General features: G+C 37.8%; 2 protein-coding genes across 6 annotated transcripts in view; one reads left to right on the top strand and one right to left on the bottom strand.

Moving 5' to 3' along the window:
- cecr2 (CECR2 histone acetyl-lysine reader) overlaps positions 1-16,578 on the bottom strand; it is a 34,851-nt gene extending 18,273 nt beyond the window's left edge. Inside the window, exon 1 of one of the 3 annotated variants that reach the window (XM_067380685.1) lies at positions 16,319-16,578. In XM_067380685.1, coding sequence (XP_067236786.1) covers positions 16,319-16,438 — 120 coding nt within the window. In that variant the 5' untranslated portion in view covers positions 16,439-16,578. Of the gene's footprint in view, positions 1-5,031; positions 5,116-16,318 lie in introns of those variants that run through there. The other 2 variants (XM_067380687.1, XM_067380686.1) reach the window with 2 other exon arrangements.
- The window catches only part of slc25a18 (solute carrier family 25 member 18), a 24,657-nt gene continuing 23,065 nt past the window's right edge, over positions 15,544-17,135 (top strand). For 2 of the 3 annotated variants that reach the window (XM_067380691.1, XM_067380688.1), the window contains exon 1: positions 16,815-17,135. This exon is cut by the window's right edge and continues 2,338 nt beyond it. The gene's annotated coding sequence lies outside the window, so the exon portion shown is untranslated. Of the gene's footprint in view, positions 15,618-16,814 lie in introns of those variants that run through there. The other variant, XM_067380689.1, reaches the window with a different exon arrangement.

The following is a 17,135-nucleotide window of genomic DNA, read 5'->3' as shown; positions in this document are numbered from 1 at the left end:
AAGAGTTTACCAAAGAATTCTTTAATGTGGCTGACATTGTAGGTCAAATGACAATGGTGGATTTAGAATGGATATGGATGTACATTTTGGGGTTATCATTCCTCATAGTCACACACACTTTAACCTGCGCTAGTACACAGATCCTACAAGCCATTTGCGTGACCAGAGGTATGTACTTCTGTGATTATGGCACACTGAGGGATAAGGTTGCCAACCACCAGTTATAAAATTAAATCGTTAGGCTGTATATTTTAGAGCTGATTAACTGAATGTCACTGATAAAGTTGTGTGTATCTATCCATGACAGAGCTTTGGCAAAACTGAGCCGCCCTCTGTATCAGTCCCTGGTGCACACCAGAAACTCTACAGATGCATACAGGCAATTAACAGCTCTTGTTGGTCAAGGAAGTAACAAGCAGACAGTGAACGTTCATCTATCTGTATAACGTTCTCTCCACTCCCTGAACTGTATCTGATGATGCCACATTTTCAACCTACATAACAGCACAGCAACGTTGTGAAAAGAAACTTTACCAAACTAATTGTGGATCTTCCTATAACTGAGACCTTATAAAGCATTTGCAGATTCTGCTGAGCAGCACTGGACTGGCAGTTGAGGATAACGTACATTGGAGAGATACAATCCAGATAAGGTACTGTTTCCCTCTTCCCAAGAACTTAACAATGAATACATTTACTCTCATAAAGTTACCAGTGACAAACTGCCTTGTTAGCACTTATCCTTTTAAGACATTCAGACATGACAACCCTAATCTTTACCCTTTCAAAAATTTGACTGGTGGAGTTTCTACAATATAAGTTTTATGATAATGTTATATTATATTATATATAACAAAAACTTTTTTTTCCCCACATGCAAGGTCAGTAACCTTTACCTTATACTTGCTACAAATAAATGTGTCTCATTCAGTAATTTTTTAATGTCTTCTGTTTGTAACTTAAAGGTGCATCAAGCAATTTCTGAAAAGGGCTGTTGAAAGTGGATCAGACCGTAGGGTGACGTGTACAGCAGTAGGGGACGTATACACTCATGATGGGGTAGGAGAGAGAGAGAGCAAGAGGGGGGTTTGAAGAAAGACTGATTAAAGAGAGATGGCGGAGAGACATTATAAAAGAGAAAAGGTCAGAGTAATATCACTAACAAAAAGGGTTATGATCAGCCAAGTGTGTTAGGACCCTTTCTAGTGCTGAAGAGACCAAAGCTGGAAGGCCTGAAAACAGACACTGAGGTTGCAGTGTTTCTGCTCCATATGTGAGTAACATTGGTTTTGAGTTAGGGCTGGGCGATATATAAAAAACATCTGATATCTCGATATTGTCAAAATTTTTACGATATTTGATATATCTCTCGATATGTTTGCATTTGCTTTTAAATAATAAAAAACATGATTTTCTTTTGACCTCATAATAAAACAGTTTAGATAGAACAGCTATTGTTACAAAGTAAATATAAAATGTTTAGTGCAAATTTAAGCAGTTAAAAAAAAAAAAAAAAAAAAAAATCACTTATCACTTTTTTTTTTAAAATTAAATGAACACATGTAAATTTAACTGAACTGAAGTATTGCAAAACAAGTACAGAAAGTGCATTTCACAAGCAGAATTCTGCTCCCAGACATCAATAAAATGCTTCTGTGACAGCTGAGCGCATCCTGTGCAAAGTATTTACGGCAAGGCAAATTGTATCGGGGGTCAATTGTCTTTAGCAGCCATTTGAAGCCAGCTTTTTCCACGGTACTGACAGGTATCTTTGGCAATGTGAAACGTGACCGCCAATGTAATTCTTCCCACTTTCTCGCATATGGCACACCGCAAGAGGAGAATGAATCGACCAGCTTTATTTGTTTAGGGACGACAGGCCTACCAGATTTTTCGGCAGATGAAGCCGAGTCTAGTGATGGTGGCTCACGGAGTTTCATGTTATCTGTTATCTGAAAACCCAACCACCCCCATATTACAGATTGTGCGTTCCTTTTGGAGACTAATTTATCATCCCCTCCCTGGTCTCTTTCCACATCTGTGTTGTTCGTCGTCTCCACTTTGCTAATGTGCGGTAATACGTAAGGGGACGTAATTTTGGGAAAGTATGCTTGAATTTGAAATATTCGATATTCACGTTATTTTCAAATTTGACATCGTCGTCAAAATTATTGCAATACTAATCGCTAATATTCGATATATCGCCTAGCTCTATTTTGAGTGCGTGCTGCTGACGACTAACAACGAACTCTTGCTTGTATACACTCATGTACATCTTTGTTCTTCCTTATTGTTCGTTCATCATCTTTGCTTTATTTTTCGCAAAGCTTTATTTTGCTTCGGGTCTGCTATAAATAGACATCCACTCTTGCATTGTGTGTTTCTGCATTTTGGGGGCGGAGCAATGAAGGGAGGGGTGTGTTTGTTTGGTTTGATTTCAAGTATCCAGTGTTTAACAATGATTCTCAGAAATCGCCTATTGCACCGTTAAGTACTAAAATGGTAAGTTTGTCCAAATTAAAAATAAGAAAATCAGATTAAACATACTTTTATTTTTTTAATATTAAATTCACAACAATATCAATATAACATGGTTATAATATATTTTGGTAACACTTTAGTATAGGGAACAATTCTCTTTTTTAACTAGTTGCTTATTAGCTTGCATATTGACTGTTTATTAGTACTTGTAAAGCCCATATTAATGCCTTAATTCTGCATGACCATATTTTACATCCCTAAATCCAACCCCATACCTAAACTTAAAAGCTACAACAACTACCTTAGTAACTATTCATAAGCAGTAAATTAAGACTTTGAGGCAAAAGTCGTAGTTAATAGTGAATATGTGTTCCCAATACCAAGTGTGTGTGTGTGTGTGTGTGTGTGTGTGTGTGTGTGTGTGTGTGTGTGTGTGTGTGTGTGTGTGTGTGTGTGTGTGTGTGTGTGTGTGTGTGTTTTGTTGCTTTTTTTATTTTTTTAAATGATCTCATCTAAATGTTTGCTCACTCATTGTATTTGTGTTTTTGCAATGGGGGCAATTTTGTTGCTCAAGTGTTTACACAACTCTTACACAACAAGGAAGCTGGATATCAATCTTTGAATTCAAAAAAAGTAGCATGACTAAATAGAATAGAATAAAGATACAAATAAAAAAGAGAACTAAAAGAGAAGTTTTTTGGGTAGGTCTAACACTAGTATTCAGATAGAGAAACACTAAAGAAACTGAATAAAGTAATCAAATGTAAAATAACACTGGATAGACTTTTAGTCCTGACTAAATTAAATACATAGGCTATTAATCCTGATTCCTTACAATTAAAGCTATATTTTGTTGTTTTATCAACATTAATGACAGACACATATTGGGCTACTGTCACTTTAAGAGCTAGTGCACTGATCCATTATACTGTTACACATGCATTTTCTTTCTCAACTGTTTATGTTTAAGACAACCAACTAAATTATATATATATATATATATTTATATATTTCACACACGGGTTTAATTCCAATAATATTTCATACCACCGCAAACCAGTCAAATTTTAGAAAGGGTCAAGAGCAGGGCAGGTTATACGGCACAGAGCTGGGCCAACCATCTCAATGTCAGGGCCAGATGCAACAGGTGGCCATGGATGGGTGGCCAGACACATCTATGGTTTGGGATCACCGCACAGGCAACTGAATGGGGATCATTAACTCACAACAGCCTCCCCATTCTCTAGTCTCTTGCGTGGCCTCCACTTGGTGGTCTTGTTGCCAATATCTTGAACAGGATATTGTCCAATACCACCAGGTGCAATAATGTGCTTATGCATGGACCATTAACAAGACTCGTTTGCCAGGGAAAGCAAAACAAAACTGAGCATTGGGGCTGCGTGCCTTAACACATAATGACACATAACACTGACCAAAAAGTCTTATCAACATATCATTAACCGAAGAGCACACAGTCGTGTTTGTTAGGCAAACAGATGCTTGCACAACCTCAAACTTGCTGCTTTTACCATCAGTGACTATTGCAAAAATAACTTCTCATTACTTACATTGGCAACTTGAGTTTGAGAGAATGTTGCACAGCAATACTTGCTGGTTATGAAAGAGTTCTTGGTAAACAAAGGTCATCAGGTTAAACTCACCATACCTTGGCAGTAAAGCCAACTTAAAAATCACAGTAGTTTTATAAAATATAACTTAATATAAAATTATTATATATTATATTATTATAAAATAATAACTTGATGAAGAAACTGCCTCAAACTTATAAACATGAACATCAATATCATCTTATAATATAAGTATATGTATTTTTAGTTTTAAAGCATTTCTTTGATCATAAGAATATATGAGACAACAGAAAAGACTCAAAAGCTTTTACCTAAACTGTGAAAGCTTGTTTCTGCCACTAAATAAAATAAAAGTAATTCTTACAATTCTGACTTTATTTCTCGCAATTGCAAGTTTATATCCCGAAATTCTAACTTCTTTTCTCAGAACTGAGATATTAACTCGCAATTAACTAATTTCAACTAATTTGAAACCTCTAAGACAAGTCATGTCAATGCTTATGCTTCTAAGTTGAGTCTAAATTTAAGTGTGACTTGAGACTTTTAGACCCAATTTGTCAACCAAACTGTATCCAAAATAGGCATGAATTAAGCTGTATTTACTAGCAACTTTCAAGCAAAGCATGTAGTAGTAGACTAATGCTCAATATAACACAGGATTGATTGTTTATAGCATCGAATAGCCAAAAAGAATGTCCAATTTCAGAGTTCAGGTTGAGTTGGTCTGAACAAGAGGTCAGAGCAAACTGACATTGACTATTTTTAACATCAGGAGCACAACCAGGAAACATTACTATAAGCATAACAGACAAGTCATCCATGGCTTCTCTCCAAACAACTGTTCCCAAGAGCAGATGAGTGGGTCTAGCCGGGCCATTGTTACAAACTCGCCTCTCAAAGCACATTGACACCCCCCAGCACACCCCTCCAAAACACACACACATACACGCTTTACACGTACACACTCTCTGCCACCTCCGCTGTAGGCTAAGGGTCCCTCACGTCTCATGCAAGCAGCCTCCCCCACCATCCAACTCCATCCTGCGAAGTGACATTCCCACCGGAGCCCCCATCGCTGCCACCCCCACCTACTCAGCTGTCTGAGGGGAGAGAGCTGCAATCCCCGATGACACACTAAACATCAGATTTCCCATCGTGCTCTTACGAGCTCCCAGCAGGTTCTTGCATCATGCTGCCACGAGCAAAAAACAGCACGTCGCTCTGAGGAACACCTGACAGTCACACTCTAAGCGGGTTAACACAAACCCGACAAACTAGGATCACAATGGGGGCTTCGATTTCATCTCAGACAAAACACAAACAAGCAACAGCGTGTGGAGCGGCAGCCTCAAACTGGAGACAGACACTGGGAGCCATGGGGCGCTGCAACAATGGAGCTCCCTGAAACAAACACCACAGAGTACAAACCCCTCCACCCATACCCCATGTGGAACCATCTGATACATTTACTTCTGCCCTCACCTGTCAATCAGGGGTGGGGGAGAGGGGTTAGTGATCACAATGTGGAAGGATACGGTGGTTAAGACAGACTTGGGAAGTACCAAAAGTGTTGTGTACATATGATGGATTCACTGTTGAATAAGGGTCATTATGGAAAATGCAAAGTTAATGCAAAACTTGACGGCTTGATGCTAGGTGGTTGCTATGCAGTTGCTAAAGCCCAATTTATACTTCTTTATTTGACATGTATGCTAGCATATCCACGAATGCAGGCAGTCGACACATGCGCTCAAGAAAGTTCCATCTTTTTCCAGTGTCTGTGCTATTTTTTCTCCAGAAGTTATGACCAGTAAAAAAAATGTCTTTGTATTTTTTAATCTAAAGTTGCAGCTTTCTCATAAACCCCTCACACAAGTGTTTGTCAATGCAGACATCTGAGGGGCCGGTTGCATAAACCACTTAGACTAGTCTAAAAAATCATGACCACTCTTCAAGAAAAACATTAGTGTCTTAACTTTTAAAAGTCTGTTACATACAAAGGTAGATTGGTGTAATTTGAATTGGAAAAATAACATTGATTACCCCTTGGTTAACTGCAATTTGGTCAAACTAGTTCTTAAGACACAGTCTTAATATAGTGACTAATAAGTTTATGCAACTGGCCTCTGTTGTTGTTGCAGTCTCAGCTATTTTGTTGTTGTTGTTCCATCTCTTTGGTTTCGTTTTCAACTTTGAAACAGCGGGCCACTTTGTGGAACAAATGATTTGTGCAGAACCAATTGTGTAATTGTGTAAAGTATTTTAGAAAATTATTATGTTAGTGTACACTACACTTTAAAAGTTTTGGGTTAAGCCTCTTATTCTCACCAAGGCTGCATTTATTTGATCAGTAAAATGCAATAAAAACAGTAATATTACTCCAATTTAGAAAGAACTGGTTTTTATTTTAATACATTTTAAAATGTAATTTATTCCTGTGATGCCAAAGCTGAATTTTCAGCATCATTACTTCAGTCTTCATTGTCACATGATCGTTCAAAAATCATTATAATATGCTGATTTGGCTGTGATAGACTGGCCAAATGTCAAAGTATGTTTTGCCGCCTATGGCCAGAGACAAAGGTCAAAGCTGTTTGGAGAATGGATGGATGGATGTTGATTTGGTGCTCAAGAAACATTTTCAATTATTAATGTGGAAAACAATTGTGCTGCTTAATATTTCTGTGGAAACAGTGATACATTTTATAGAATTTATAGCATTTAAATAGCATTTTGGAATTTAAATATTTTGTAATATATATAAAAAAATAAAAAATAAAAAATAAAAAAAATTACACCAAACTTTTAAATGGTAGTGTATGATGAGTTCTCGCCAATCACATGATGGCAAAAACGTCTGAATGCTTAGAGAGATCATTCATGTTGCAAACAGTACAGAAAAAAGTAATGTGCCTTGGCAAGCAATACTAATTAATGAAAAGCAATAATGTTTAGAATATGTGAATGTCTTTTCCAGTGTTGGGTGTCACACATTACAAGTAGGGCTGGGCGATATATCGCATGCGATTGTCACGTGCATTTCATCAGTAAAGCCGGTTCCCTGATTGCCACTAAATCGGCATCACCTGCTTTCAAATGGAGCGGCATTTAATAGAGCCGTAGTTCACTGACAAACCACGCAATATCGCGTTCATTATCGAAGGCGTTTCATCTGCGATAATGAACGCGATATTGCGTAGCTTGTCAGTGATCTATGGTTCTGTATATTAAATGGCGCTCCATTTGAAAGCAGGTGATGGCGTTTTCGCGGTAATCAGGGAACCGGCTTTACTGACGAAATGCGCGACAATCACATGCGATATATTGCCCAGCAATAATTACAAGTAACTTGAGTTACGTAATCAGATTACTTTTTCAAGGTACTAGTAAAGTAATGCATTACTTTTTCAATTTACAACAAAATATCCCAGTTACTTTTTCAAATAAGTAACAAGTTAGTTTTACACATTTATTGACTGACAGCTCTCCTGTCCCCATGTTGAAATAAAAAGTGCAGAGGTGTTGTGTGCGCTGTGTGAACATGATGCTTATTGTAGTTCTAGACTAAATATAAACTTGCATCTCACTTGCACAAAAACATTCAGTGTTCCTCAAAATGAATAAAGACATTGAAATGTAATATCAGAATTTTAATGCAAACCTGTAATAATTAACTATTAACTTACACAAATATACTTAATTTTGCTTTATCAACCAATATCTTTGCTGCGACCTTCATTAATCTAATTCAACCATACTAATAAGCAAAAATGACTTTAGATTAGATTTAGAGTTTTGAACGTCCTTCTCCTGTATCCTATTCTTCTTTAATCCAGAATGCCAGCACAGCTGAAAGGTTTGTTTGAGCTGCGCCCTATACTGTACAGGCGCTAATGTGCATTTCCTTCAGCCTGAGGCTTATTCATTTCACTTTTGGTGTGAGAGGGCCTTTACATTTGCCAAAAATAGAACTTTTGTTGTCATTAAAAAATAAGTAAGCCCAGCTCAGGTGAGAAAAAGTAACGCAAAAGTAATGTAACATTACTTTTCATAAAAAGTAACACAATTAGTTACTTTTATAAGGAGTAAAGCAATATTGGAATGCATTACTTTTAAAAATAACTTTCCCCAACACTGATCTTTTCTCATGTGGTTGACTGGAGCAGATTAGGCATAAGTTAGAATGAAGGTGGGTGAGAGTGGTACTTTTAAAGCTGCAGCATCTGGGGTCTGAAACAAGGCCTGCTGACCCATCAGTTATTGATGGTGCAAATCCCACAGTCAGAGCCCACTTCCTCCTCCTCGAAACCACAGGAGCTCTACCAAGGGTGAGCCTCTCACACATCAAAGCTGCTAATTCAACACAGGCTTCACAGATACACACATGCACACACATACGGCCATCCTTCACAATCGGCACCCGGCGTTGGAGGAAAACGAGAGAACACTACAGATCCTCCTGACACAAATCCATTTTCCTCATCTTAATCCATCTGCTTTTCAAAACAAGAGCTTGTCGCCAGCTCCCGCTCCACCAGGCCCCATAGAGATTAAATCTCCCTTTACAATCGAGCAGCGCAAGGCCCTAAAGAAAAGGTGCCCCAGACGAACACCAGCACCCAGTTACGACCATCTTGGCTCTCCGGGGGGAGAGGCAAAGAAAGCCACCATCTGTGATTTAGTCATGCTCATGCCAGGGCCAATGATGGAGCAGCAGTGAGCGAGGAGGAACGTGAATGAGGCTCTATTCAACACTGGCAGAACACACAACCCCAAGTTGGGTGGAGGAAAGAGCATAAGGGGGCACTTGTACCCAAGGATGAAGGTGTGATGAAGAAGATGAAAGGGAGGAGTCCATGATAATCCCCTGGGAAAATTCTGCCATGTAAGATCATGGATGAGACAAACAGCTGTCAGAGAACATGTGGATGTGCTACGTCAGAGCTTGACAAAGGCTTAATGAGCTCTTGCACAATGGACTGTGTGATCTCCGACAGAGACAAGCGTTAATTAGGGGTGCATCAGTAGTCTGAATTATAAACTCGCTCAGTCACTGATTCTCGCAGAAAAGAAGTGGTGAAATGACTAGCAAACCTGTGTGAAAGGAGTATGGACATCAAAAGAAGAGTCAGGTCAAGGATGACTACATCAAACCCTGGAAAATGTAATCTTCGCAAATCTTCACAAAAAAACAAAACAAAAACAACAATGAATAGGGCTGGGTTTAAAAAAATAAATAAAAAAAAAAAAATCTCAATTTTAATCAATTCTCATTTTTACGAACCGATATCGATTCTTAAATCCAAAGAATCGATTAGTCTAGTCTGTTTTCAGTTGATGAATAAGCAGAATATGTAGCGCCTCCCATCCAATAAATCGCAATAACCTTTGTGCTTTGTTAATTTTGATATGAAGCAAAGTCTTAGATTTCATATGACTGTTTAATGTGACGTGACAGATCGTTTTAGCGCCTCATTTAAAGAGAAGCGACAGCACGAGCACATGTGAACATCCTCTCCTCCGCTTTAATACCAGTTACAGCTCGAAATAAACATGACTAAACATCTGAAGGTATATTAAAATATACAGTACCACTTACCCAAATCCGTATCATGTCTCGTGTAATAGCTCAATCAGTGTTTCAACCTCTGAAAGACGTCAATAAAACAGCTTGTAAACAATGTCATGTAACGTCACACTCAGAAAAACATATTCAGTGACCATAAACTCATTAGTCAGCTAGAAATGTGCCTTAGAAAGCAACATTCTGATAAATATAGCTATGCACCGTTACATATTCATTATAATTTTTAATGTTCTTCAATATTTAATGCATTATGACAGCCGTGATTTAAATATATTTAAAAAAAAAAAAAAAAAAAACGAATTGGAGTAGAAATATGATTATGTAATTCTAAAGTTTATAATAAAAACATCAATGAGTGTAATTTAAGTGTTTAAATAAGTTAATTTAACCTTCAATATTATTATAGCAGTACCAACTGAGTCCCATGTGTTGTTTACAGCATTAGTTAAGAGATTTTTTTCCACTAGAAAATTTACCATGTACTGTAACTGAAATCCAAAATAATATCGAATCGGAATTGTAATCCAATCGAAAGCATGTGAATAGCAATCGAATCGAATCGTGAAAATTGTGTCAGCCCTAATAATGAATAACCATTTCCATCTTAAAAAAAAAAAAAAAAAAAATTTACAAATCACATAATGGGACTGTTTCTCATAATTGCAACTTTATCCCCTGGTTTTACAGACAAGGCTTAAGCTAGTCCTGACTAGTGTACTGACACTTAAAATATATCAGTGCCATTGTTTTGTCTCAAGATGCACACCATTAATGTTCTTTTCTACTGAATGTTTATAAAAGCTACTTAAATATCCTAATTGAACTAAGGCTTAATCCTGGCTTAGGCTAAGCCCTGTCTGTGAAACCGGGCCTATATTTCACAGTGTAGCTTTAAAAAGACGATCCTTGTAGCTTTATTAGTTATTTTAATTATCTTAATTAAAATTAATTAATTAATTTAATATTAATAAATTAATAAAATTATAATTTTTTAATAAAATTTCACAATATTTCCGTTTTACTGTATTTTTGAATAAATAAAAGCAGCCTATTTGAGCATGAGACTTCTTTCAAAAACATTTAAAAATCTTACCTACCTCAAACTTCTGAACAGCAGTGTAAACATGAAGAACAAGTACACAAATTGGCATGTGACTTGAGAGAAATGGAAATGGCTGCAGATTTACCAAAAGGATCAAATGATCCCTACAAGGGTCAAATATTACACAATTAAAGAGTGTGAGTGATGGTCGGTTCTCTACAATAGATGAAATTTGAGCAATTAAGAAAGAACTTGTCTTTTTCCAGATGCCCACATTGCTGACTTTGCCCACCAAACATAATCAATTCAGAAACTAAATTAAGTTGCACTCTCATCTTCTGCTGAGGCAAACGCTTGGACCAAATGCTCACAGATCAATTCTCCACCCACCACCAAATTGATAATGAAGACATATGAAAACAGACAAGCAACAAAACACCAACTCTCATCCTCTGCGTGGAGTCGGCAGGCTGTGTTTGTGTATGAGGGGTGAGGGGGGACATCCTGAAGGACTCTGCCTCCCTCGACTTTTGGAGGCGGTGGGATTTCAGGGCTCGTTTCACGGCCACACTGCCAGGAAATCAAGCGTGCTTCACACAGACAAAGAGCACGGAGTGAGCCCAAGCGAATAAGGCCTCTTCCTGCCGAGCCCTTCTCTCATCTAGGGCAGAGATACGGAGCGCGACCGAAGTGTAACCAAGGAACAATGTGCAAGGAGCCGTTTTGTCAGCTTGCCAAGAAGAATCTCCATTGTCGCCCCCCGGAACGGATCCTGAGAAGAAAAGGAGCTGGCCAACACCTTAAACTTCATACTGGATCATTGCCTTTCTAATATCCACTGTGTTCGACACACAAAGCTTGTGCTCTGAGTGTGTCAACCATGATCAAATTCAATCTTTCAGTGGTTTTCAGTCTTATTAAAGGGTTAGTTCACCCCAAAATGAAAATTCTGTCATTATTACTCAGCCTTGTGTCATTCCACATCTGTAAGACTTTCATTCATCTTTGGGAAAAAATTAAGATATTTTTGATGAAGTCTAAGAGGTTTCTGTCCCTCCATAGAGATCCAACGTAACTACAACTTTCAAGGTCCAGAAAGGTAAGAAAGACAACATTAAAGTACTCCATTTGATTTTACTTTAATGTCTTTCCTACCTTTCCAGACCTTGAAAGTGGTAAGGCTCGTGAGTCATTTCGTGTGTTGAATTCATTGAGGTAAGAGCTAGTGGGTGAAAACATGAACACACTGGATAGTTGTGCTTGTAAAAAAAAAAATTGAGGCTAGCACTGTTTCATGTTTGATACTGTAAGGCCGTGTGTCCACCTAAGTGTTTTTTCCAGGTCCGAGCGTACTTTTTCAATTGTTTTCAATGGGAGCGCCACGTTTTTTAAACGCCGAGAGTGTAACGAGGCGCTGAGCGTCTTTTTCACGCTCAAGCGCTGAGAGCTCGGCGTTTCTTACAGGTCGCCTCGAGTTGAAGAATGTTCAACTTTGAGTAAAACGCTGCGCTCATAACTGTCACTTTTTAGCCAGCCGTCCAATCAGAGTGAAGGAGGGGCAGGACAAATACAACACTGGCCAACTGATATTCCGTATCATAACAACAAAGCATCTCAACGAAAAAAAAAAACGCTGCGCTGCAGAAGCGCTTTTTTATAATAAATGCTTGCTGTTTTCTCATTTTTGTTGTGTTTATTTTGTTACTGAAAAGAAAGTGCACGGCACATATTTACATATTCATCTAAACATCGCTCTCAGCAGTGTGGGCGGCGTCAGATGTTCGTTTACAGTATATCGCTGGTCACGCATTTCGAACTTCGTTTTACCCCTAAACGAAGAACGAAAAAAGGCGATACATCTGCGATATGAACGCGATATTGCGCGGCTTATCAGTGATCTACGGCTCTGTCTATTAAATGCCGCTCCATTTGAAAGCAAGCGATGGCGATTTAGCGGTAATCAGGGAACCGGCTTTACTGACGAAATGCGCGTGACAATCGCATGCGATATATCGTGCAGCCCTAGTTTGAAGTATACCGGCGCCTGTAGTTGTGTTGGATCTCAATGGAGCGACAGAAACCTCTCCGATTTCATCGAAAAGAATTGTAATTTGTGTTTTGAAGATGAACAAAGGTCTGGAACGACACTAGGGTGAGTAATTAATGACAGTATCTTGAACCCTTTAAGGCAAAATAACATAAGATTATTTGACAAAACAAGATTCTTTGCCATTCCCAAATTATGTTATAAAATAAAAACACTTTTGTTCAAGTTATATCACTGTTCATCAAATGAATGAAAATCTGACTTCTGAACAAATACTCAACAGGTGAGATTGTTAAGGTCTTCGTGACAGAAATCAGGTGTACTAGAATGTCAGCATGCAAAGTCATTCGGTTCATTTAAAACAAACAGCCATACGGCCACCTTATAGAGTAGGCTTTCTCCCACGTAAAAGACATTGTATCCTCTTACAGACGGATTTGCGTTCTATTTACCGAACTATCCACCTGCTTTTTTTAGACAGCCCTGGATGAGGCTCACAAGGGCTGAAAACAAAGAGGAAACGTCAGCTAAGCCACTGCATCACCACATCAAGGATCGTCGTTGAGCCAGTTGCAGGTAAATCTGCTTTGATGACATTCCCATCAACTTGTGTTGACTGGCTCACGCAAATGAGATGACGAAGTTTGACAGAAGTCCAAACACGCTAACTGGATGTGAGAAAAAATAAAAGCTCATTTAATTTAATTTTTGCACAAGTTGTACCTAAATTGAACATAAAATTGTAAAAAAAAAAAAAAAAGCCAATATATGTTCAACCAAAATTTCCTACTACTTTCTTCTGTGACAATGTAAAGACAAGAGACTGACCCTTTACCATGTTCAACATCCACTTCAACACTAATAAGCATTAGGACAATTGAGATTAAGGAAAAGATTATAACAGAAGACTGGCGCAATGTGAGGGATGACTTGAAAAACGTCTCAATCACTAGATTAAAGCAACCGATTGGATTATTCACAGTCCCATTCACGCACGGCTGCAAAGTTACCAGGATACTGAAGTGGGACTGAGAGCTTTTGTGTTCAATGACCTTGGACACCTACGCTGAATGCAATTAGGATGCAAGGAGGAATCGCGAAACGGTCAATGACTTGAGTCCGACACACACTCCCACCCTCTGAATGTAAATCCTTTGACACTGCATTGACACACGCTGCCTGTAATCTGCGATTGCCAAACTGCGCACAAAGTAAACATATGCAGGAAGCTCGGTTTGCAATAATGTTGCAATAAAAAACAAAACAAAATCAAGCATGACCAAAAAAAAGGGCCATAATCATTCAACATACCAAATAGAGACAGATAAACATCTTGACAGATATTTTTAGATACGTATGGGTCATTAACGAATAAGGTTTTTAAAAGTGTAAAAACATAATGGAGATATAATTAATTTTGAAGTTTTATTAAGTGTTAACAATGAGATTATGTGGTTTTTATAATGAATTAACACTGCTTTTGTCATTTTTTTACAAGATGGACAAAATTTGTCACCAAAAAAAGTAATTCGGTTTTACCAAATGACACTTGATTATACTAAATGATGATATTTTCAAACAATGTCAAGTTAACAGGCTGATATTTAGCTACCTAGCTGGCTATCTAGCAAAAGGGCAATCAAACATTTTACATGTTTTATAGCGGTTGTACCGAATGACCTGATGTTTCGGAACGGCAAGTGAAAACATTAATTTTTCAAATAGTTAAGAGAGAGTTAGTTACTTTTTTCACCACCATGTGGTCCTTTGCAGGTGTCTGAATGATGTCACATCCTGTCACATGATATTGACCGCATGACTGGATCCAAAATGGTCCCTTTATATTGGTTACTCCAAATGACATTAATGAAATTCATCTTTCTGGACATTCTTTCTCATAACAAAGCAATGCTTTCTACACATAATTGTAATACCATTTTTGCACTATGTAGATATATGATGTTATAAAATCATGCCAGAATAAAAAATATATACATTTTTTAAATATTTTAATCACAAATTAAATTTGGACGGTTAAACCAAATGACCTTTTGACACTTCAAAATCTTTAAAATACCTTTATATGTAGCAAAACATAATTAAAACCTTTCAGATTCAATAAAAGAGATCTAGATGTACCTTACATACTTTGGATGTCATATCTTTGTTTTTTTATTATTATTATTAAGGCCTTTGGACAACAACAAAAAAGACCCGTCACGTCGCTGACTCGCTTACACTTTTCAATTGAATTGTTAATATCGGATCTACTGATAAATAGTATAATTTGTCTCTAGAAAATAGCACCCAAAAACAGCATTAAAGTAACTAATTTAAAACTTTTCTTTGAATAACTAAACTTTTTAAATAACAGCCATTCATTCTCAAACAAGAAATATGTTCAGATCACAATAAAAACAGATCTGTATAAAAATGGATTATCTTTATGATTAGCATTATTATTAATAATTACTGTTGTTATGATGAAAACCAAAACACATAGGGTTGTATCGTTGATTTAGTTATTTTGAGTAAAAAATAAAACAATTAAAAGTAGTTTCTGCATATCTGTCATAAAAAGGCCAATATAAGTCGATCCCTAGTATGAATTTCCTATTTGATCACGCCAGATGTAACTTTTCTGGGAAGCAGCACGCGGTGATCCGCTTCTCAAACCCCTCATGCAATAACAAAGCCAGTGGCCAGCACGTTTCACACATGTGGGGGTCGAGAAGGACCGAGGTTACTGGTGCCTGTGACACAAACACACAATATATGCTGTTTCCAAATGAAAGTTAAAGGGGGAGGTGATGAAAATAGGGGTGACTCAAGTACTCCATTTAAACGTTTCTGGGTTACATTCACATCAAAGTGAGACCAAATTTACAGCATCATTGTAAAGTGACTGAATCAATAACAAACAAAACAGACAGACAGTAGGGAACAATGACCAAGTCGGAGGCAGCCTGTGATCAAACAATAAACTTGTAACCCAATAATCATGAACTTGGCTTGAGTTTTTAACAAAAGATGAAACCGAGTCACTGGAAAGTTTATGCGTGGCGATAAATCTATTCGACGTCAATCTAAAATGAGTGAATGAAAACCGGTCTTACGAGACTTTAAACTTAACACACGGCTTTTCAACGCGGATATTAACAGAAATATCGCAGCGTTTATATTAACAACTTAAACCTCACTTTATAAACCAACTCATTAACCGTTGGCGGATTATAAACAAAGACAAAACACCATTAACCACTGAAAAAAAACAAGTGTTTTCTTTAATTAAAGCGCATTCAGTGTTTTGAGCAGACGTCTGTTTAGTTCTGCTATTATTTAAACCAAACGAACGTTAAACAACTGACTTTATTCTATCAGCCTCACTTGCTTTGACGTCCCATTAACTAACTTATAATGTGAATAACGTTAGTTAAAGTCAGGCAAACATAAAGTCAGGTGGCTGGGGAACATGGCCAACTTGAGTTTGTTTAGTTTCGTTTCGTTTTAATGAACTTGATGGAAAGGATACCGATGCGTAAATTCATACAGGTAACGTTATGATAATTTACCTCAATTTCAAAGTCTGGTAAATTGAACGCCGTCCTGAAGAGAGAGCAGAAGTGCGCTATGGCGGGGACTTCCCACCAAGACTGGATCTCCTCCACAGAAGTTATACATCCCTGGGACATTTTTCTGTTTGTCCTACGAGTGTCTCACATTAAAAAGAGTGGCTTAGACGAATCCGCCCAGAGTGTTCCTCACATCAAACTTGTTTAGCTGAACAGTAAAACTTGTTGTCCTTGCGGTGCAGTAGCCATTGCGACCCGTAGAGTCGTACAATCTGTTTCAATCCGCATTTCACAGGAGGAGAACAGATGGGCTGGGCGCTACCACTTGACGCGGGGAGGGGGGTTCACGCGCACCAAAACATATAAAATATCGATACAAATCGAACTAAACCCTCGTTAAAATTTCTCAATCCCCTCTGTTTGAAATATTAGACAGGTTTAATAACTATCTGACTTGATCCAGTCACTGTGAGAGGAAACTATCGCAGTTAGACAGTCTTTGCGGTCAGGTGTCTTACCTCCGTTTCAAGTGGTATGTTCATTTAAAGGGAATGAATACATTTGAATTTCGTTGAAAGGGAAGTTGCTCTGTTGTTGTTACATGAGAATCCTCGCGTTTGATCTTAGAAGAGATGAGCAGGGCAGGAAGGATGTTGATAATGATATATTGCATTGACATTCTTATTTTCTATTTGATTTTAACTTCTTAATTGTATTAGTGTAGGAGCCCATCATGAAGTCGTTGTGGTTGTTGTTTGTAACCTGCTGAAGTTGATTGAGAGTGTAGACTGTAGACGCTACAACTGTTTCTAAATAG

The sequence above is a fragment of the Chanodichthys erythropterus genome, chromosome 24 (assembly GCF_024489055.1).
Source record: "Chanodichthys erythropterus isolate Z2021 chromosome 24, ASM2448905v1, whole genome shotgun sequence".
Lineage (NCBI taxonomy): Eukaryota > Metazoa > Chordata > Actinopteri > Cypriniformes > Xenocyprididae > Chanodichthys > Chanodichthys erythropterus.
This window is presented reverse-complemented; position numbering and strand designations above follow the sequence as displayed.